A 24,302-nucleotide genomic window follows, 5' to 3' on the forward strand; every position below is an offset into this window, starting at 1 on the left:
TGATCTGCTAACCCAGGATTTTGGCAAGTACTTTATCCCTCTAACTTCTCTCTGTTATCTCTTTGCTGTGCTGTTGTTCTCTGTATATATATATATATATATATATATATATATATATATATATTGGTTACATCTTTTTTCTGTAAATATTTTTATTGCACCCTTTTGACCTTTTAGTAATAAATCTTTCCTTCTAAAAGTGTTGAACTGTTTCTATAGCTCTTTATTGCAACTTACGAATTCCTGCCTCTAAAAGAGCGCTACTGTGTTTGTTTAACCCTCTGTATAACCAGTCTGCGGTGACCGTGCTATACAGATGATTATCTCAACCATTATAGTGTTATTGCTGGTATTGCCGAGTTTTCTCTTTCTCTGTACAAAAAGGAGGTGGTGGCAGTAACAATTGCTTCCAGGCTGCCGGTACATCGATTTGTGGTCCAATTAGCTGGAAAATCGTTGTGCAGGGTGCAGCTGGGTGTGGCATTGTTACGCACGTGACATCGCGGTTTTAGATTGGCTAGTCCTTCGGTCACGAGTTTGGTGAGAAGGTCAGGGGTCTGACGCCGTGATCATCACACCAGCCACCATCTGGGCACCCTTCACCAGGGATTTGCTAGGATTTAATAAATATTCAGCTGTTGATTTGACGCTCTCAGCTCTCTATCTTTCAGAATCCTCCAGAAAACAGGGGGAAGCAGTCAATGTTACAGCCAGTTAGACACAGAACAGACCAAAACAATCACATACAACTGATTACAGTGGAGCTAAGAACTAAACATATCTAACCTAGCACCAAGGCCGGTGATAGACTACTTTGCCCTAGGCAAGACTAGCTACTTGTGCCCCCCCCCCCCAAATAAATAAATATTTTTTTAAAACAGTAGAAAATTTTAAATCAACAAAAACATGAAACTACTACATTTCTTTTAATTTGCAAAAATAAGTGCCATAAGATGTCGCCAACACCAATATTAAAGACACAATCAGTGTCATGAACGGATAGTATCTGTAGCTGGCAGTGGCAGGGTGACAGTTGCGGTGACTGGAGGATGATGGATCCACACTCTGACAGATCCCAGGCTGTAATTCCCCAGTCAATGGGAGGAGATAAAACGCTGTGACAGCAGGCAGCCCACACACACACAGAGAGAACACCTGAACTGAGCGATCCCGCATAGTGATGGATCCGACACAACACACCACCACCAACTCTGACACAGATCAGCAGGCACTAGAAGAGCAGGCTGTGAGATCGTGATGATGTCATTACTCACTGACATATTGCACATGTGATGGATGGCTGGCTGGGTCACACTCACACAGACACGAGACATCAGAGTCAGACATTACCTTCCTCCGCAGGCGCAGCTCCGCCTCTGCTGATGAATGGAAAGAGAAGGGCTGGAACTCCACAGTGATCAGCAGCCGCCAGCCAGCTTTACAGTAAGGGACTGCGTCTGAGAGGAACACTGGAAGGAGCTGCAGCTCAGCTGCTACACTGGCCCCAAATGCCCGACATCTTCCTCTGTCCTTTATTCCTCCCCTCAGCTTCCCCTGCCCTCAGCTGAAGGGTCCCACACAGAGAGAGTGCCGGCCTGTGCTGTGCCCAGGCGCCCCTAGGTAGGAGTACGCCCTAGACAGCTGCCTAGTTTGCCCAGTGTAAGCACCGGCCCTGCCAAGCACCTTTCTAGGAGGGTGCTACATCTGTTTCCATCCTCGCAGCAACATGTATCACCTAAATGCAGGTAGTCATATTTGCTCTGTTTTCTGCTCTGCATTGCTACAGTCTCCATACCTATTACAAAGCAGATCTCTTTGATTTCAATCATCTTATCAATGTGTGGCAATGTTTTAAAGAGACACTGGCACCTGTCCATTCAGGGTAAAGGGTCAGCATTGACTAATTGGTGCCCCAGAAAATCATACTCAACGGTTTATACCCCCTCACTGCCTCTTAGATTCAGGAATCCACCCTGGGTAGGCTCTGGTGTCAGAGCTTTCCTCTGGAGTTTGACAGCTTAACAGTTCTTTCATTGCAATTTAACCCCTTTGTACTGACAGTATGGAAATATGCGTCCCCTCGGAGGGTGGGTCTTGACGCCGCATTTTTGCATACCCACATATAAACAAATGTGCTGAGAGCATGCGCCCTGCATGTTTCTGGCACAGTTACTGGTGCCTGATGGAAATTTTCCAATCACGTGACTGCTGTGACAGCCAATCACAGCAATCACATGATCTAAAACCCCGCCCTGCCTCCCAGCATCCAAAACTCCTTAAAGTGCCTGGAAGAGCGGCGTTAAGGGGTTAAATACAGTTAGTCCGGAGTTTTTGCTGATTACAAGATTATGTAATTTTCTGTTTCAAAGAAAACACTTTTTTATTTCCCTTTCAGCATTGGCAACCATGCTGAAACATGAACAAAATTTCAACCAAAGTGATATCTAAGTAATAGATGGAATGTGATAGACTAAGGTCAGCCCTTGGTTTCTTTTACTGTATATTCTGTGTATTCCAGCAGCAGGATCTCGCTAATGTATTTTTCAACCCCTGTCCACTTGGGAGTTGTACTGTATGTGTTCCAGCTCCTTCTGTTGCATTTTCCATTTCATAAAATACATAAACAATTAATCAGGCAAAGTGGGAACCCCATATACACAGTAGGTGTACACTACTCAGAAATAAGAAGCCAGCAGGTGCTCTACAACACCTACCACAAATTTGGATGGACCGACCCTTTTCATATTTCAAATTGTGGCTTATTGGATGCCTTTAAACACGTTTTGGGCACTGATCAGAGTTCAAGACAGGCAGTGCTTCTATGATGCCACAGGTTTAGCCCACAAGGATCCTAGGACTTTCCTTATTTCATTAAACGCCTGTATTTCCACTGACAGTATGAATCAGTCTCCTAATCTGTAGAATGAGAGCAGGCATAGATCTTTGTCTGAAGTATGTGTCTCTTTGGTTCTGAAGAAACAATTAACTTGTGCAATTATTTGTATAAACAACAGTTAAAACCACATCATAAGGAAACTACATGAGCCTCTACTTCTGTGTTTGAGTTGAAGTATTACTAAACCCAGAACAGTCTGTACTGTATATGTAGGAAAGCATGCTTGTTATACTCACTAAGGAACCTAAGGGGGTTAATCCTCTGCATTGTGTAAAAAGGCTGTTTGATCCTGTCTTTGTTGATACTCCCCTTCTTCTACTGTCCCCAATTCATCTGCTGATCGTACAGAGCTCTAGGAGTCACTCTGCACCTGCTCAGTTTAGTGCTTATTGCTAGAGAGCTTTTTTTTTTCTTTGGGAGGGTGCATGTGATCTGCACAGGGCCAATCAGTACTTTCCAGACAGAGGGTCAGGGGTTATGTAGCTTCATAGGACAGTGAGAGCAGGATGAAAACTCCTCCTACAAGATTAACCAGTGCTTAGCTGAACACTGATAGAAGTCACAAAACTGCTATATACTACTGATGAGAAAAGGTATTTAGCAGTTTATATTTACTAAAATCATTGCATTTCCATATTGTGTGTACTGTAGGAGACCAGATATAGTGAATGCAGGGTCCTGAGTTTAGTAACCTACAAAGACAAAACCTAATCAGAAATACATGTTCAGGCTTTTGTTTTTGAATGATATATATATACAGTTGCAAGAAAAAGTATGTGAGCCCCTTGGGATTACGTGGAGTTTTGCATGAATTGGGCATAAAATGTGATCTGAACGTCATCTAAGTCACAACAATAGAAGAACACAGTCTGCTGAACATAATACTACACAAACCTTAGATGTTACCATGGTTTAATTGCACATAATATGTAAACATTCACAGTGCAGGGAGGAAAAAGTATGTGAGGCCCTAGCTTAACGACTTCTCCCAGAGCTAATTGGAGCCAGGAGTGAGCCAACCTTGACTCCAATCAGTGTGATGATATTGGATTTGTTGCTGACAGCTGTCCTGTCCTTAAAAAACACACACCTATTTTGGGTTTACTGGTTTCAAGAAGCACTGTCTGATGTGAACCATGCCTCGCAGAAAAGAGCTCTCAGAAGACCTACGATCAAGAATTGTTGACTTGCATGAAGCTGGAAAGTGTTACAAAAGTATTTCCAAAAGCCTTGATGTTCATGTGTCCACGGTAAGACAGACTGTCTACAAATGGAGAAAGTTTAGCGCTGCTGCTACTCTCCCTAGGCGTGGTCGTCCTGTAAAAATGACTGCAAGAGCACAGCGCAGAATGCTGCATGAGGTAAAGAAGAATCCCAGAGTGTCAGCTAAAGACCTACAGAAATCTCTGGCACATGCTAACATTTTTGTTGACACATCTACAATAAGGAAAACATTAAACAAGAATGGAGTACATGGGAGGACACCACGGAGGAAGCCATTGCTGTCGTGGTCGTCCTGTAAAAATGACTGCAAGAGCACAGCGCAGAATGCTGCATGAGGTAAAGAAGAATCCCAGAGTGTCAGCTAAAGACCTACAGAAATCTCTGGCACATGCTAACATTTTTGTTGACACATCTACAATAAGGAAAACATTAAACAAGAATGGAGTACATGGGAGGACACCACGGAGGAAGCCATTGCTGTCCAAAAAGAATATTGCAGCACGTTTGAAGTTTGCAAAAGAGCACCTGGATGTTCCACAGCACTACTGGCAAAATATACTGTGGACAGATGAAACCAAGATTGAGTTGTTTGGGAAGAACACACAACACTATGTGTGGAGAAAAAAAGGCACAGCACACCAACATCAAAACCTCATCCCCACTGTAAAACATGGCGGAGGGAGCATAATGGTTTGGGGCTGCTTTGCTGCCTCAGGGCCTGGACAGATTGTTGTCATTGATGGGAAAATGAATTCCAGAGTTTATCAAGACATTTTGCAGGAAAACGTACGACCATCTGTCCGCCAACTGAAGCTCCGCAGAGGATGGGTGATGCAAGAGGACAATGACCCAAAGCATACAAGTAATTCAACAAAACAATGGCTGCAACAGCACAGAATACGCCTTCTGGAGTGGCCCAGTCAGAGTCCTGACCTCAACCTGATTGAAATGCTGTGGCATGACCTTAAGAGAGCGATTCACACCAGACATCCCAAGAATATTGCTACACTGAAACAGTTTTGTGAAGAGGAGTGGTCCAAAATTACTCCAGATCGTTGTGCAGGTCTGATCTGCAACTACAGGAAACGTTTGGTTGAGGTTATTGCTGCCAAAGGAGGGTCAACCAATTATTAAGTCCAAAGGTTCACATACTTTTTCCTCCCTGCACTGTGAATGTTTACATGTTATGTGCAACTAAACCATGACAACATCTAATGTTTGTGTAGTATTATGTTCAGCAGACTGTGTTCTTCTATTGTTGTGACTTAGATGACGTTCAGAGCACATTTTATGCCCAATTCATGCAAAACTCCACGTAATCCCAAGGGGTGCACATACTTTTTCTTGCAACTGTACCTTCCTCAAGCAAAGCCTGTGAGGCAAGAGAGCATCCAGAGGGTTCCTGTAAATGGTTCTCACAAATATTTATACTCTTCCCCAGCATGCACTACTGGAAATAATCCTCCTAGTGATTGGCCAGTGAAAAAAAAAATATTCATAACTCACACTACTGGATCTTCCCAGATTATTGCACAAGCCATTCCCCAGCAGCAGACATAAGTAAACAATATCTGAACGTAGGGAAAACCTGTAGAAAGCAGAGCCATTCAGGCAGAGGCTGACTAAAGCCCAGCAGCAATACATTTGCATTTAGCTTGTGTCAGTGAATGCAAGCCTTCAGCCTGAGAACTTTGAAAGGTAGGATGTTTGGGTAAGAGCAGCATGGTACAGAGTATTACACACACCATGTATATTGTGATGCACTACGTGAAAAAACGGTGTGTCCCATTTTGGCTATGCTACGGTGCATTAGAAACCTATTTAACCCCTTCACGCCTTAGGGTAAAACAAATGTTAATGCCTAAGCACAATTTTTCAACTTTGACATATGTTAGCAAAACCGTACATATCATCACAACTACTTTGTGCATCCAGGTGAATTATACCTTGTTTTTTTTCAGGACAAATTGGGCTTTCATTTGGTGGTAAATGGTAATAGATATCTCCAGATTTTTTTTTTATTACCAAAGGAAAACTGGCCTAAAATAGTAAAAAAAAAAAATATTTTTTTAAATTTAGCTGTATATTTTTTGCTACTACCATAACCTTCCACCTAAGAACAACCCAAAATAATTTCTCCTGCTCCTGATGATCGCAACAATACCACATGTGTGTCTGTTAGTTGCTCTTTGTACCCGTAATACAGCCCAGAAACCATAGTGTGCAATTTGCTTTTTTTTTATTCTGCCACTAACTGACACTGATACTGATTTAAAAAAAAACAAAAAAAAAACCCGACCCCAAAAAAACAACAAAAAACTGACCTTGACCAAAACACTAACCCTGGCACAGACCTAGATCAAAACTTGATCTAGGTATTTTGTTTATTTATTAGTAGTATTTATTTTCTTAATTTAGTTTGTACACACACTTGTTTTTTTCTCTCTCTGAAAGGACAGAGAGAGATGCAATGAGTCTCCCTCCTCCATTCAGAGAGTGAAAACAAGGGAGGTGGGTTTCACAGTGACTGATCACTGTGACAGCCAATAAGAGGCTATCATAGCGATCAGGTGACCCAGAATTTGAAGTTCCTGGTCCCGATCGTTAGAAGGCAGTGGATAAGGCGCAGGAGTGGCCAACCTGCGGCTCTCCAGCTGCTGCAGGACTACAAGTTCCATCATGCCTCTGCAAGTCAGTAACTTCCCATCTTTGCAATGCCTCATGGGAAATGTAGTTCCACAACAGCTGGAGAGCCACAGGTTAGCCACCCCTGGATAAGGGGGTAGCACCAGTCCTCCTATATGGGGCCCAGGCCACCGGGGGGGCCCAAGCTATCAAAGGAGCCCAGGCAGATGTGGGCAGGGAGAGTGATTGGCACAATGGGGGGGATTGGTAATTACTGGAACCAATCCCCTGTATGGCTCTCTCTGAAGCAGCTAAAACCTGTTTTCTTCTCCTCTCCCTCCTGCTTGTATTCATCTGCTGCAGAGAGAGCGATACAGGGGTATTATTCCAGTAATCGCCCCCTGCCACAACCATCACCCTCCCTGTGCACCATACATTTATACCTGCTGCCCAGGCTCCCCTGTGTGGCCCCACCCCTACAGTGCTGCTGGATTCTCTGTTCTCCTTTGTGTACCAATCACTCACTGTGTTCATTTATAACTGAAGCATAGTAAACTGTGTTTATTTTGGGGGGGGGGGGCCCTGTCAGGCTGGCTGTATGGGACAGCAATCTCGTAACAGCATACCTTATATTATAGATGTACTGAGTCATTAAAGTGGAGTTCCACCCGGGGTTTATTAAAAGTCAGCAGTAACAAAAACTGTAGCTGCTGACGTTTAATAAACATACGCCGCTCACCTGTCTTAGGGTCCAGCAATGTGCTCACCCACGCCATCCCTTCTCTCTTTCTGTCCCTGGCGCCGGCATCTCAACTGTGAGCACCAGCCTGTGACAGCTTGCGGCTTCACAGCCAGGTGCCCACTGCGCATGCGCGAGTTGCACTGCGCATCCTGATTGGTCCTGCAGTTTTCTGGGACCTGTGAAGTGTCCCAGAAGACTGCGAGAGGAAAGAGGGGAGCTAAGCTTCCGAATTACTTTGCCGCGGCAAACTGCGCCTTAAGTGGGAGCGGGTACCTGTCAAAACCAGGTATCAGTGGCAAATATGGCAGTGGATTGGGGGAGGAGGCAAACAAGCAGAGCTTCCACCTTAACAGATAAGATTACAGAAACTTTCCTATCTCTTTAGAAAAGAAAAACATGCTAAACAGACTGTACAGGGACATCAAGGTGAAGATTAATGAAGATGAATCACACTCTGCTGTTAATTGTTAATGAAATCTCTATTGAAACTGTTCAACTGACCATCAAACAAATGCTATAGAATATATTCTGTCAAAGAATGACTGTCTAGGAAGCTCACCTGCCTCTTTTTGTTTGCTGAGAAAGGTTGAATTTCACAGCAGCAAACAATAATGAAACTGGAAACATGATCCTTTAATTACACCTGTCATTTGTCTGCAAAAGAAAAAAAAATGATATTGCATAGGATGATAGAGAACTTAGGAACATTAGGCAATGTCTTGTCTCTTCTTGGAAAGTTTGTAACATATTTTAGATGGGTGAGGTTAAAGTAAATCCCAAGGGTTTGTTTTTTTTAAACACGTGTGTTGCACAAAACGAACATCAAAATCTACCTAGCTGCAGCTAATGTGGTTATTAGTCATTTGCCATCTTTAAATAAATAAATATGATAAATTCCTTGTGATTTCCTTTCTGCTGTTCTGTTCCTAGCTATCCATATATACATAAAAAGAAAAGCCAAGCAATACCGGTACCTGGTAGGACTGGTGATGATGATGATTTAAAAGTATAGTGGTATGGAACCATTGGGCAATCCACTGGGGGGGCTGTAAAAAATGGATAAGAACCCCAGTGTTAGACAAATGAGTATAAATGTGACCCTATCTGAGCTTGTGGGTAAATTTTACTGGCAAAAGCATTTAATTAATACTGAAGAAGATCCAGAGGTGTCCTGGTGGCAAATGAATAATGAACTGATTAGTCTGGAGGACTTGGTCTACAGAAGAACTCCACTTTCAACACAATGCATTATAGCAAATATAACTGCCACATAAGCCATAATGTAATTTAATGTTAATAAAAAATTTTCTTTTTTTCTTTTCTGCAGCCATTATTGGGATTGATTTACTAAAACTGTAGAATGCAAAATCTGGTGCGGCTCTGCATAGAAACCAATCAGCTTCCAGTTTTTTTGTCAAAGCTTAATTGAGCAAGCTGGAGTTAGAAGCTGATTGGCTACCATGTACAGCTACATCAGCTGACGCATATGGACCATTATTCACTTTAGAGCCATTCTCAGAGCGCCTCACATACAGCTTTGTATTGTCACCATTGTCACTTTATTTACTAGCACTTTTGCCTTGCACTAATATTATATATACAGCTGCATCTTATGTTTTATATGCTTTTGAGGATACAGAGGTTTGTCCTTTTATGCAAGCTGCTTTTTTCTCCTCCGTGCGCTCGCTTTCTGTCTTTATTTTACCAGAGTTTGTACTCTCCGGTTTTAGTAAATCAACCCCATTGTTTTCTAAAAATGCTAAATAATTGACTGCAAATGCAGAAATAGGAAGCATTCTTAATACTGTTGGTGTAGAAAACTACACTACCTGAAATCAAAAAGTGATGGTTTTCTATTTATAGTTAATATTTAGAAATGTTAATTGCTCCTAAGAAGTACCCTGAAAAATTGACTTTTGTCTTGAATTCCTAGTGAAAAATAGCACTATCTAGTATATGAATGTGCATAGGCGCGCTACTTGATGATGAAATGCGTAAGGCGATACTTCAGGGTTACGTCATATCCACTACTAAGCACGCACGGCAGCCATATTGGAAGTGGAGCATCCTGGTTCTAAAAAGCAGCTATGGATATTTTCTACTATGTACGTAGGTCTTTTTACCCCTGTTTACATTGAATGTTTACATTTTGAGAAATACCAAGGGGCAGCAAAAAAAAACTAAAGAGCTTGATAGAGGACAATCAAGAAGGCTGTGTATATGTCAGGGCAGGAGCTGTGGAACGGACAGGCAGGCCTAGTGGCAGGGTCACGCACTGACTGACAACAACCACCACCCACAGACCAGAGTCCCTCAGGGCGCGGAGTCTAAGTCCCAGGCTGCCCTTCACCAGGGCCCCTGGTGGTGGGGATGGACTTGACGCAGCCAGGAACCAGGTCATGGCCCCCGAGACACCCCAGCTGCAGTAATGGCCGCCGCCAATGGCGTGTAGCTGTTAGGAACCAGATCAGACAATAGCATAGTCGGGCAGGCCGGGTCAACAACAACGGGACAAACGGTACAGAACAGTAGACAAGAATAACAGGTCACAGGGTTCAGCAACTGGAGGTCAGATCAAAGGAAACCGCAGAGAATGGTCTAGTCAAAAGCCGAGTCAGGTTCCAGGAGAGTCACAAGAGTATAAACAGAGCTGTTGCAACACTAACACACAAGACACGAATGCAAAGAGCACGTGCGGACAACAGGCTTATATGTGATCAACCACACCCCTCTGGGGGATGGACCGCAGAGGCCTGAAGGCATAAAAGACTCCCATCATGCTCTGCAGAAACCCAAGATGGATGCCAGCACATGGAGCAGCATAACCTCTGGGAAAAGGTAGGACCTTGACAGTATATTGGAGCCTGGACCATACTAATGACATTTTGACTCTCTAGGTAACACAAGGGTTCAAATTCATTTACTGAATGCAGTACATAATTGGGGCATTATGGGTCTCTTGGAGGGATTTCATCATGGAGGACATAATCCTGGAGCACATTATTTTCACCAGTGTTGATGTTTTTGGAGTGCACAGAGCACCAGTCACAATTTGGATGTTATAATTTACCATATGTAACACTTTTTAATATTGTTTTGTGTTCTAAGCACATTTTTCACTGCTAAGGATACAAGGCTACTGATAAAAAAAGGGATATAAGGCAGTGCTGTTCCCTAAATTGTTGGGAATTTTTACACTCATTGTGAAGTGTTCATACATATGAGAGCAGCTACCATTAGGATTATATACACAATCTATAGCACAGATGATTTTTTTTTTGTTATTTTAGTCCTGTTTTATAGCCTTATATCTGTATAGCTACAGTGTGAGATCTAAGCTACTCTGGCCACTGACTACTACTGTCAGATTTGGAGACTTGGCGATGACACTACTGTGGTGTTCACTGTTCTTGCTGGTGGGTCTGAAATGAGGAAGCAAACCCATGCTTCTATAAAGATGGCCACTTCCACACAGGGCAGAGCAAGGCATGGTTAGTTAACAATGGAAAAGGACCAGCTACTAAGATATCACAGGCAATACTGGTGATTAGGTATTGACTTCTGCTTGGAGCTCAGTTCCTCTTTACATTTTCTTTCATTTCACCTTTTTTTGTAGCATTGTGTTAAAAGAAATACAGAATAATAAAAAGAATAATGTCCCTGGGCTTTGTACCAGGAACATGATTCCAGTTTTGTGACAAACAGAACAAGTAGTAGAAAAAATATATCCTTTTTTATCTTTAGTGGCACTGAGCCTAGGGCTACAGAGACAATTAAATATCTTCACTGCTGAGGGATTTACCTGACTGTTGACTCATTAGAATCACATTGATTTCAGTGTGCAGCAAATAAGATTACTGCCAACAGATTTTTATATCTCAGTATCCCTAGCCTAAGGGCCCATTCACACTAACATTGAATTGCATTTCAAATCTAAAGGTATAGCAGGGCAATGCAACACACTACTGTGTGCTGTTTTACAAAAAACGGTGCATGTCTGATTTTAAATCTGGTCTGGTGCATTGCCAGAAAATTCAATTAATGTACTATAGCAAAGCATGTTACAAGCAACGCAAAATGCAAAAGCATGAATGGGCTCTTACTGCTACCACTAGTGAAACCTGTCCTATGCCTATGCTACCCCAACATTTCATACAGTGCCTTGAAAAAGTATTCATACCCCTTGAAATTTTCCACATTTTGTCATGTTACAACCAAAAATTGAAATGTATTTTATTGGGATTTTATGTGATTACCAACACAAAGTGGCACATAATTGTTAAGTGAAGAGAAAATGATAAACGGTTTTCAAAATTATTTACAAATAAATATCTGAAAAGTGTGGCGTGCATTTGTATTCAGCCCCCCTTTACTCTGATACCCTTAACTAAAATCTAGTAGAACCAATTGCCTTCAGAAGTCACCTAATCAGTAAATAGCAATTACATGACACTTTGTGTTGGTTTATCACATAAAATCCTAAAAAAATAAATTTACGTTTTTGGTTGTAACATGACAAAAATGTGGAAAATTTCAAGAGTTATGAATACTTTTTCAAGGCACTATATACAGTGGGGCAAAAAAGTATTTAGTCAGCCACCAATTGTGCAAGTTCTCCCACTTAAAAAGATGAGAGAGGCCTGTAATTGGCATCATAGGTAGACCTCAACTATGAGAGACAAAATGAGAAAAAAAATCCAGACAATCACATTGGCTGATTTGGAAAGAATTTATTTGCAAATTATGGTGGAAAATAAGTATTTGGTCACCTACAAACAAGCAAGATTTCTGGCTCTCACAGACCTGTACCTTCTTCTTTAAGAGGCTCTTCTGTCCTGCACTCATGGCACCTGTTTGAACTTGTTATCAGTATAAAAGACACCTGTCCACAACCTCAAACAGTCACACTCCAAACTCCACTATGGTAAAGACCAAAGAGCTGTCGAAGGACACCAGAAACAAAATTGTAGACCTGCACCAGGCTGGGAAGACTGAATTTGCAATAGGCAAGCAGCTTGGTGTGAACAAATCAACTGTGGGAGCAATAATTAGAAAATGGAAGGCATACAAGTCCACTGGTAATCTCCCTCGCTCTGGGGCTCCACGCAAGATCTCACCCCATGGGGTCAAAATGATCACAAGAACGGTGAGCAAAAATCTCAGGACCCCACAGGGGGACCTAGTGAATGACCTGCAGAGAGCTGGGACCAACATAACAAAGGCTACCATCAGTAGCACACTACGCCGCCAGAGACTCAGATCCTGCAGTGCCAGACGTGTCCCCCTGCTTAAGCCAGTACATGTCCGGGCCCGTCTGAAATTTTCTAGAGAGCATTTGGATGATCCAGAAGAGGATTGGGAGAATGTCATATGGTCAGATGAAACCAAAATAGAACTGTTTGGTAGAAACACAACTCGTCGTGTTTGGAGGAGAGAGAATGCTGAGTTGCATCCAAAGAACACCATACCTACTGTGAAGCATGGGGGTCACAACATCATGCTTTGGGGCTGTTTCTCCGCAAAGGGACCAGGACGACTGATCCATGTACAGGAGAGAATGAATGGGGCCATGTATCGTGAGATTTTGAGTGCAAACCTCCTTCCATCAGCAAGGGCATTGAAGATGAAACGTGGCTGGGTCTTCCAACATGACAATGATCCCAAACATACCACCCGGGCAACGAAGGAGTGGCTTCGTAAGAAGCATTTCAAGGTCCTGGAGTGGCCTAGCCAGTCTCCAGATCTCAACCCCATAGAAAACCTTTGGAGGGAGTTGAAAGTCCGTGTTGCCCAGCGACAGCCCCAAAACATCACTGCTCTAGAGGAGATCTGCATGGAGGAATGGGCCAACATACCAGCAACAGTGTGTGCCAACCTTGTGAAGACGTACAGGAAACGTTTGACCTCTGTCATTGCCAACAAAGGATATATAACAAAGTATTGAGATGAACTTTTGATATTGACCAAATACTTATTTTCCACCATAATTTGCAAATAAATTCTTTCCAAATCAGCCAATGTGATTGTCTGGATTTTTTTTCTCATTTTGTCTCTCATAGTTGAGGTCTACCTATGATGCCAATTACAGGCCTCTCTCATCTTTTTAAGTGGGAGAACTTGCACAATTGGTGGCTGACTAAATACTTTTTTGCCCCACTGTATCTGATATATATATGCTGCACCATGTATGTTAAAAAGCATATTGTTCTATATGTAGTGTTTCCCTTATATAAAATCACAGGCATGAGAGCCCATCAATCCCAGCATGGTCAGTTTTCTAGCTCTGCTGGGAGAACAGCCTGCCTGTCCTCTAGTGATCAGACACATGCTGACATGCCCCCCCACACACACACACAAAGCCATTCACTAGAAATATCAGTATACTGCTGTTTCTCCGCCCCCGATTCTCTAAGCCCCTATGCAGCTGAGAACAGAAATTAGGCAATCACTGTTAAAAAAAATGAAATACAACTTATAAAAAAATAAAAAAGGTATGTAATATATTTTATATTTATACAAAATAGTTATGTCTTTCATTTCTATTTTAAACTGAAAGGGTAGTTTTAGAAAGGTAAGGGTTCACATCAGGCCTGGACTGGGACAAAAAATAGGCACGGGCATTTTAGACTGAACAGCCAATTTCTGGGGAGGTGGGGGCTGCAAGGGCATTCGCGGGGGGCAGTTGGTGATGGAATATTCATGGAGTTGGTCCTCTGCACTGTAATAAAAAGAGGACTGCACTTTAAAGGGACACTGTATTGATTACAGTGTCCCTTTACAGCGCAGTCCCCTTTATATCACACCAAAAATCTAATCATCATAGTCCTCCCTATATATTCAAAGAGATGGCCCAATTCAGCAATGAGACATCCCCATCCAGCAAAGAGACATCCCCAATCCAGCAAAGAGACATCCCAATCCACAAAGAGACAGGATGTCTCTTTGATGGACAGGAATGTCTTTTTGCTGGATGGGGATGTCCCTTCTTGGACTGGGCTGTCTCTTTGCTGGATTGGGATGTCTCTTTGCTGGACCCAACTGAGCAAAGAGACAGCCCTGTCCAGCAAAGGAGCATCCCTGTCCTGCAAAGGGACAGCCCGTCCAGCAAAGAGACAGCTCATCCAGCAAAGAGACATCCTGTCCAGCAAATAGACAGCCTGTCTAGCAAAAAGACAGCTCAACCAGCAAAGAGATAGCCCGCCCGGCAAAGAGTCAGTCTGTCCAGCAAAGAGACAGCTCAAAAGCAAAAAGAGACAGCCCGTCCAGAAAAGAGACAGCCCGATCCACCGCTGCTACAGACCTGTCACATTGTGCTCACCAGGGAAGGGGAGAGGCTGCCGTTATCCCTTCAGTGCGGCTGTGTGCAGTGGCCAGCCAAGGAGGTGTCTGTGTGTCCTCGGCAGCTGCTTCCTGCTCTTCACTGGAGCCGCCACTGCCGCTCCTCCTGTCGGCCCTGCTTTAGACATAGCCACACAGCAGGAAGTGAGCGGCGGCCGTGGTCTGTGTTAGCTCTGTCCAGGCCACAGTCGCCGCTTACCTCCTGCTGTGTGGCCGATCAACAGGCCGCTCTTCTAAAGCCTGGCAGCCCCGGCCCAGCGGGCACGTATGTGCCCTTTGGCCAGTCCAGGCCTGGTTCACATCTACTTTAAAAAATACAGAAAATAGAGAAATATAGAGAAAAATTAATTTTTGAATACCACCAAAAGAAAGAGGTATTCAGGGTTATTTACTAAAACTGGAGAATGCAAAATTTGGTGCAACCCTGCATAGAAACCAATCAGCGTCCAGGTTTTTATTGCCAATGCCTAATTGAACAAGCTGAAGTTAGAAGCTGATTGGCTACCATGCACAGCTGCATCAGATTCTGAGCGCTCCAGTTTTAGTAAATCTACCCCATTGCCTCTTTAACCCCCAACCCCCCCCCAATGCATGTATCACTTTGGTATCATAAATAACGACACAGTTTTTGTACAAATGAATAGGCCCAGAGCTCAGTTATGAAAAATGCAGTGATTCCAAGGGGGATCACTTGCTCCAGCCCTGAGGAAGTCAATAAACATGCCCCTTATATGTTATGCATACCTATTTTTAACATATAAAGCTATTTTTTGTTTGGGATAGAGTGGAGAAGGGTTAAAGCCCAGCTCCAGGCTCAACCATCCCCCAACCCACAGATGCAGCAAGGGTGAAATTGTTTTGTCTAGGGGTATAGCAATAAGGAGTAATACTCACCTCATTCCTTGCTCTAGCAGGGTCCCTCCAGTGGCCCTGCAAGGCTTCTTAAGGTGCTCCCAGCCGTGGTCACTCTCCTGCCTCCTCCACTAAAAATGCAGGCTTAATAGCTCTGCATTATACATGATGATGTTGAAAGCCAAAAGCCAAAACAGGGGTAAGGTAAGTAATACAGCCTTCCCATCTCCCCCTAGTTGCAATGAACATTTAACCCATACAGTGCTGGGAGGCCCCACAACAGTTTATTTTAATTCCAGCCTAGGGTTGGCTGTAGAACCCAGGCAAGTAACTTTTTTTTGCTGTCTGTGCTATGCTTAGGAGATTTCCCTTCTCTTCCTGCCATGAAGTTACAACAGGAAGTGAGAAGTCTATACAAAGTGAGAGGAAATCTCATTTTATACAGTTGTCACCTGACCAAATGTCCCCATGAGAAGATTTTCTCTTTCTACCTTTTCTCCCCAGCGGGGACAGCAATTGTGCAGAGAAATCATAGCAATCAATTTCAGTACTGCAGAGGAGCCTTTGCAACTATCCATAACTGAAGGTAAGGCTAGAGCTCCCCTTTAATTCAGATGAGGCTATTCAAAGCAAGGACAAGCCACGCCCTCCCTCTGAAAAATCCATTCCTTTGCCAACCTAACCGGTCCCCAGGGAGCACTTCTATACATTATTGCTGTAAAGATCCCAGCTCTAGTAATGTCATGCCCTCAACAGAGAAGCAGTTTGTCAGCACAGATTGTTAACATGGAAATACTGTAAATAGTGATGAATATAGAGAAATGGAAACCCCTGGAGAATGGGGAAGCGTCGGTGTATATAGGACAGGAGACAGTGCCAAGCTCTGCTTAGGGAAATTAGACTACGAAAAGAATGGCTCTCCCAAAATGTTTTGGGTGTCCATTTCTATAAACATACTCGCCCCAGGTACTAAACCCCCCCCCCCCCAAAAAAAAAACCAAATGATTGCAGTACACTCCAGTGGCTCTTAAGACATTTGTAAGACAACCCATTCAGTTTACAATAGAAATCATAGGTAAACTTTTGTGTGTATGTATACATACACTATATTGCCATTGGGTTTTGGGCCAGCCCTCCAAATCATTGGATTCAGGTGTTTCAATCGCCTCCATGGCCACAGGTGTATAAAATCAAGAACCTAGGCATGCAGACTGCTTCTACAAACATTCGTGAAAGAATGGGTCGCTCTCAGGAGCTCAGTGAATCCAAGCGTGGTCCCGTGATAGTTTGCCACCTGTGCAATAAGTCCATCCGTGAAATTTCCTGGCTACTAAATATTCCACAGCTGACTGTTGGTGATATTATAACAAACTGGAAGCAACGGAAAACAACAGCAACACAGCCACGATGTGGTAGGCCATGTAACATGACAGAGTTCGATCAGCATATGCTGAAGTCCACGGTTCACAGTAGCCAACTGTCCGCAGAGTCAATAGCTAAAGACCTTCAAACTTCATGTGGCCTTCAGATTAGCACAACAGTGTGCAGAGAGCTTCATGGAATGGGTTTTCATGGCCGAGCAGCTGCATCCAAGCCTTACATCACCAAGTGCAATGCAAAGCATCGGATGCAGTGGTGTAAAGCACGCGCCACTGGACTCTACAGCAGAGGAGATGTGTTCTCTGGAGTGGTGAATCACACTTCTCTATCTGCAATTCAATGGACGTGTCTGGATTTGGCGGTTGCCAGGAGAACGGTACTTGCCTGACTGCATTGTGCCAAGTGTAAAGTTTGGTGGAGGGGGGATCATGATTTGGGGTTGCTTTTCAGGGGTTGGGCTGGGCCCCTTAATTCTAGTGAAGGGAACTCTTAAGGCATCATCATACCAAGACATTTTGGACAATTTCATGCTCACAACTTTGTGGGAACAGTTTGGGGATGGCCACTTCCTGTTACAACATGACTGCGCACCAGTGCACAAAGCAAGGTCCATAAAGACATGGATGAGCGAGTTTGGAGTGGAGGAACTTGACTGACCTGCCAGAGTCCTGACCTCAACCCGATAGAACACCTTTGGGATGAATTAGATCTGAGACTGCGAGCCAGGCCTCCTCCCCTGACATCAGTGCCTAACCTCACAAATGTGCTTCTGGAAGAATGGTCAAACATTCCCATAGACACCCTCCTAAACCTTGTGGACGGCCTTCCCAGAAGAGCTGAAGCTGTTATAGCTGCATAGAGTGGGCCAACTCAATACTACAATACAACACAATAAGGATGCCCCATCGTTTGATGGAAATGAAAATTATCAACCTACAGATCAACCTAATGAGATGATGGATGGTTTCCTGGGGTATTTCCTCCCAGATCTGGACCAGGGCATCACTGAGCTCCTGGACAGTCTGAGGTGCAACCTGGCATCGTCGGATGGACTGGAACATGATATCCCAGAGGTGCTCTAATGGATTTAGTTCAGGCAAGCTTGTGGGCCATTCAATGGTATCAATTCCTTCATCCTCCAGGAACTGCCAGCATACTCTAGCCACATGAGGCCGGGCATTGTCATGCACCAGGAAGAACCAAGGACCTAGTGCACCAGCGTAGTTCCTGACAATGGGTCCAAGGATTTAATCTCAATACCTAATGGAAATCAGGGTGCCATTGTCTAGCCTGTAGAGGTCTGTGCATCCCTTCATGGATATGCCTCCCCAGACTATCACTGACCCACCACCAAAACTGAATGATGTTACAGGCAGCATAACGTTCTCCATGGCTTCTCCAGACCCTTTCACGTCTGTCACATGTGCTCAGGGTGAACCTGCTCTGATCTGTGAAAAGCAGAGCGCCAGTGGCAGACCTGCCAATTTTGGTGTATAATGGCAAATGCCAATCAAGCTCTATGGTGCTGGGCAGTGAGTACAGGGCCCACTATAGGATGTTGGGCTCTCAGTCCACCCTCATGAAGTCTCTTTCTGACTTGTCAGAGTAATTCACACCAGTGGCCTGCCTGAGGTCATTTTGTAGGGCTCTGGCAGTGCTCATCCTGTTCCTCCTTGCACAAAGGAGCAGATACCAGTCTTGATGATGGTTAAGAACCTTCTACGGCCCTGTCCAGCTCTCCTAGAGTAACTGCCTGTCTCCTGGAATCTCCTCCATGCTCCTGAGACTGTGCTGGAAGACGCAGCAAACCTGGCAATGGCACATATTGATGTGCCATCCTGGAGGAGTTGGACTGCCTGTACAACCTCTGCAGGGTCCAGGTATTGCCTCACGCTACCAGTAGTGACACTGACCCTAGCCAAATGCAAACGTAGTGAAAAACAGAAAAGATGAGTAGGGAAAAATGTCAGTGGCCTCCACCTGTAAAACCATTCCTGTTTTGGAAGTTGTCTCATTGTTGCCCATCTAGTGCACCTGTTCTGAATTTCATTAACACCAAAGCAGCTATAACTGATTAACAACCCCCCAGCTACTTAACTGACCAGATCAATATCCCAGGAGTTTAACTGACTTGATGCTAGACCAGCAATGGGCAAACTACGGCCCGCGGGCCGTATACGGCCCGGCGGACCTTTTAATCCGGCCCGCGGAGCTAGGCTCCCGCAAGGCCAGTGGTCGGCAAGCCGCAGCTCCTGTGTGCCGGGCGCCCGCTCCCCTCCCTCCTCTCGGGCGGGCGGGCGGCCTCCTCTCCTCCTCTCCCCTCCCCTCCTCTCGGATGGCCGCCCCCCCTCTCGGATGGCCGCCCCCTCCCTCCTCTCGGGCGTCAGGACTCTGCAGCTGTCAGGATGTAGGCGGGGCAGCCAGGATGTAGGCGGGGCAGCGTGACGAACTCTTCTCTCACAGTCCTCCCTGAAGACCAGAACGGCGCGGGAATACGAGAGGAACGCGCGGAGCAAAGGTAAGTGAATTGACACAGGGGGGACTTACTATATGGGGGAATTACTATATGGAGGACTTACTATATGGGGGAATTACTATTTGGGGGATGAATTACTATATGGGGGACTTACTATATGGGGAATGAATTACTATATGGAGGACTTACTATATAAGGGATGAATTACTATATGGAGGACTTACTATATGGGGAATGAATTACTATATGGAGGACTTACTATATGGGGAATGAATTACTATATGGAGGACTTACTATATGGGGAATGAATTACTATATGGGGGACTTACTATATGGGGGACTTACTATATGGGGGATGAATTACTATATGGGGGATGAATTAATATGGGGGATGAATTACTATGTGGGGGATGAATTACTATGGGGGATGAATTACTATATGGGGGATGAATTACTATATGGGGGATGAATTACTATGGGGGATGAATTACTATATGGGGGATGAATTACTATGGGGGATGAATTACTATATGGGGGATGAATTACTATATGGGGGATGAATTACTATATGGGGGATGAATTGCTATATGGGGGATGAATTGCTATATGGGGGATGAATTACTATGGGGGACGAATTACTATATGGGGGACGAATTACTATATGGGGGATGAATTACTATGCTTACTATGGGGGAATATTACTATACTTACTATGGATGACACATACACATCATTCATCTACTCTTGGTCCGGCCCCCGGGTCCAATATATGAACCCATTGCGGCCCTCAAGTCAAAAAGTTTGCCCACCCCTGTGCTAGACTCTGATTAAAACGTGTTTCTTTATTTTTTTTGAGTAGTGTGTGTGTGTGTGTGTATATATATATATATATATGTTTTTTTTTTGGAAGTGATAATATAACATCTGTTCTCAGCTGCATAAGGGGTTTAGAGTGGTGGAAGAGGAGAAACAGCATCACATTGATCTTCTCAGTGAATGGCTGTGCAGGGGGCCGTGTCAGCACAAGTTTAATCATTGGAGGACAGGCACGCTGTTCTACCAGCGCAGCTAAAAAACTGGCCATGGGGGTGGTTGGTCGGTGGTAAAAAAAACGAAAATGACTCGATTTCCCCATCTGCACAGTCAGTGTTGATGGGGGAATCCTTCCTGCAGCTCTATTGTGGAGCCTTCCTTGCCAGCAGAACACAATGATTACTTCTAGTAGCTATAGCTGCCAGCAGTGACCGCATGTAAGGAATCCAACAGGCTGGTTGAACACAAGTCAAACAATGGACTGACTTGGGTACAACCAGTCTGCCATAGATGGACACAATCTTGACCGATTCCTGCTGATTCAGCTGAGATTCCATCCATCTATGGCTGGCTTTAGGCAGCAAAATACCTTGTAAACAGTTTCTGTTATCAGTAGATTGGTCTTTGCTGCCGGTAGTTCTTGTTTTTTATAGTTTGGGAGAAGGGATAGGACTTCTGATAAATGTAATTGGCTAATGGTTGAGGATAGCGGATGAGGATCACGGATGAGGATAGCGGATGAGGATCAAGGATGAAGATAGTGGATGAGGATCAAGGATGAAGATAGTGGATGAGGATCAAGGATGAAGATAGTGGATGAGGATCAAGGATGAAGATAGTGGATGAGGATCAAGGATGAAGATAGTGGATGAGGATCAAGGATGAAGATAGTGGATGAGGATCAAGGATGAGGTTAATAAATGATAATGGTATTACCAGAACACCACAAGAGAGGAAATCACCAGGAGGGACACAGACATCCTTTAGCTGTGTAAAGCCGCAATCCACTGACTTCAATATTCTATAAAATATAAAGAGTTTTAGAAGGACAGACAAGTCATTTATTGATGTTATCTTTACTAGAACTCAGCCATGGCATTCTTCATGCTTCTTCCATCATAGGATTCCTCTAGAGTTCCCATCACCATCACATTATATAGCATTTACTGCAACACACCAAGCCTGGTGCAAGGTAAGAACTTTGCATGAGGGGACTTCCAGTCTCTTTATATCCCACACCTCTCATGCTGGGACTTCCTGCTCCCCATATAGCAAGCTGGGACTTCTAGTCCCTCTATATCCAACTCCTCTCATGCTGGGACTTCCTACCTCTCATATAGCATGCTGGGACTTATAGTCCCTCTATATCCCACACCTCTCATGCTGGGACTTCCTACCTCTCATATAGCATGCTGGGACTTCTAGTCCCTCTATATCCCACACCTCTCATGCTGGGACTTCTAATCCCTCTATATCCCACACCACTCATGCTGGGACTTCTAATCCCTCTATATCCCACACCTCTCATGCTGGGACTTCCTACTCCCCATATAGCATGCTGGGGCTTATAGTTCCCACATAGCTGTCATGCAGGGACTTCTAGTCCCTCTATACCTCACACTTGGCATGCTGGGACTTCCTGCTCCCCATATAGCATGCTGGGACATATAGTTCTCTCACATCCCTTCACTGTCCCGCTGGGACTTGTAGTCCTTCTATGCCTCACACTTGGCATGCTGGGACTCCCTGCTCCCCATATCCCTTCACTGTCACACAGGGACTTCTAGTCCATCCATAGCTCACAAGTGCCATGCTGGGAATTGTAGTCTCTCTATACCTCACACTTAGCATGATGGGACTTCCTGCTCCCTATATAGCAAGCTGGGACTTATAGTTTCCCCCTAGCCCTTCACATGGCATGCTGGGACTGGTAGTCCTTCTATATCCCACACCTCTCACACTGGCACTTCCTGCTCCTCATATGCTGGATCTTGTAGTCCCTGATATGCTGGGTCTTGTAGTTCCTCTGTCCCCAGCAGGGGCTGGCATTCCCTCCTGTGGTGATTGGCTGGACCCTGTCTCCCATGTCCATCCTGCTCCTTCTAGTCCCCCATGGCCCGGCTCCTCCCCTCTCCTGGACAGGCTCCTCACCTCTCAGGTAGCTTCTGATGCTTATTAGGATCTCTATGGCAACCGGTCATGTTACCCAGAATCCCTCACCACCCTTCCCTCCCATTCTCCTCCCGGAGGCGCCCTTCTCTCTATCCCCCCCACCCGTCTGTCTGTCGCCCTCCCGTCACCCCGGCCCATCTCCCGGCATCCCCCGCCGCCTTCCCTTCTCGGTCCCCGGTGCCGGGCGTGTCTCCTTTCCCCCCTCACTCCCCCTTCTTCCATCTCTGGAGTTGCGGCCAATGGCAAGGCGCGGTGACTTGGCTGTTCCGTGACGTCGGAGGGCGGCGGCCAATGAGCGCGGCGCAAAGCGGGCAGCCGGCTGAGGGTGTGGGGGGAGCGCGCGGCGCGGCCTGAGTGCTGCTGGTGACAGTGAGAGGGGAGAGGAGAGCCGGCCTGAGGTGAGGAGAAGCGGGACCCCGGCGCGGGGAGGGAGGGTGCATCTCTATGGGGCTCTCATGTCTCCATCTTCTCTGTCATCCTCCAGCATATCTTCTTCTCCGGCCTTGCCGGCATTGACACCTCCCTGTCATTCTGGACTGCGGGCCCGTCTGTGGCTGGAACTACAAGGCCCAGCATGACATGGAGCATTGGCAGCCAATCCCCGGGGGGCCCTGTGAGTCTGTGCCCAGTGGGGGACTAGAAGGCCCAGCATGCCACGTCAGAGGATACAGGGGGCGCTATGAGCCGGGCCAGGTGGGGAACCACAAGTCCCACGTGCCATAGAACCGCTGCACCAGAGACCCAGGAGGCCATGTAGCCTGAGCTAAAGGTGGACTACAATTCCCAGCGTGTTATATCGCTGTAGATGTGATCCAGATGGCTGTGTGATCCTGTGTCACTACAAGTCCCAGCATGCCATAGGATTGCAGCAGCAAGGACCCAGTGAGCGGTTTGATCCTGCGCCAGCTGTGGGACTACAAGCCCCAGCAGGCCTTATAGGTATTGCAGTTGCCTGGTGTGCTATATGAATCAGTGTCACTACAAGTCCCAGCATGCCATATAATATGGAGAACACACAGGGTCTATGTCCTGATGCATTAGGTGTGGGACTACTAATCCCAGCATGATGTATCGCTGTAGCAGCAAATATGGGGTGGGTCATATCTTGTGCCTGGTGGGGAACTACAAGTCCCAGCATTCTATAAAGGTATTGAGGTGACCCAGTGGGCTATATGAACCCGTGGCACTACAAGTCCCAGAATGACATATATAGCTGTACCTTGGAGAACACCATGGTCCACGTGTTGTGTTATGTGTGAGACTACTGATCCCAGCATGCTGTATAGCTTTGGTACTAAATACAGTGGTCCATCTGATCCTGTGCCGAGAGGAGAACCACCCAGAATAAGTCCCAGAATATTGTATCACTGTGGAAGTGACCCAGTGGGCTGTGTGATCCTGTGTCACTACAAGTCCCAGCATGCTACATATAATGGAGACCACTCTGGGTCCATGTGATCCTTTGTCACTACAAGTCTCAGCATGACAAATATGATGGAGACCACGCTGAGTCCATGTGATCCTGTGTCACTACAAGTCTCAGCATGACATGTAATGGAGACCACACTGGGTCCATGTGATCCTGTGTCACTACAAGTTCCAGCATGCCACATATAATGGCAACCACACTGAGTCTGTGTAATACTTTGTAACTACAAGTCTCAGCATGCCACATATGATGGAGACCACGCTGAGTCCATGTGATCCTGTGTCACTACAAGTCTCAGCATGTCACATGTAATGGAGACCACGCTGGGTCCATGTGCCACATGTAATGGAGACCA

At 45.2% G+C, this 24,302-nt stretch overlaps 2 protein-coding genes across 9 annotated transcripts in view; one reads left to right on the forward strand and one right to left on the reverse strand.

Moving 5' to 3' along the window:
• The window catches only part of LOC149463148 (uncharacterized), a 99,205-nt gene extending 76,604 nt beyond the window's left edge, over positions 1 to 22,601 (reverse strand). For 4 of the 7 annotated variants that reach the window (XM_089675846.1, XM_089675849.1, XM_089675847.1 and 1 more), the window contains exons 1-3: positions 22,299 to 22,573; positions 21,283 to 21,367; positions 8,462 to 8,533 (exon numbers count right to left, since the gene is read on the reverse strand). In XM_089675846.1, the coding sequence (XP_089531972.1) occupies positions 8,462 to 8,533; positions 21,283 to 21,367; positions 22,299 to 22,438 (297 nt within the window). In that variant the 5' untranslated portion in view covers positions 22,439 to 22,573. Of the gene's footprint in view, positions 1 to 8,461; positions 8,534 to 21,282; positions 21,368 to 22,298 lie in introns of all 7 variants that reach the window. The other 3 variants (XM_089675851.1, XM_089675852.1, XM_089675850.1) reach the window with 3 other exon arrangements.
• A 167-nt stretch (positions 22,602 to 22,768) lies between these two features.
• FAR1 (fatty acyl-CoA reductase 1) overlaps positions 22,769 to 24,302 on the forward strand; it is a 179,047-nt gene continuing 177,513 nt past the window's right edge. Inside the window, exon 1 of one of the 2 annotated variants that reach the window (XM_089675845.1) lies at positions 22,769 to 22,916. The gene's annotated coding sequence lies outside the window, so the exon portion shown is untranslated. The remainder of the gene's footprint in view (positions 22,917 to 24,302) is intronic. The other variant, XM_089675843.1, reaches the window with a different exon arrangement.

The sequence above is a fragment of the Staurois parvus genome, unplaced genomic scaffold (assembly GCF_062004578.1).
Source record: "Staurois parvus isolate SC_StPar_1 unplaced genomic scaffold, SC_StPar_1.0 ptg000159l, whole genome shotgun sequence".
Lineage (NCBI taxonomy): Eukaryota > Metazoa > Chordata > Amphibia > Anura > Ranidae > Staurois > Staurois parvus.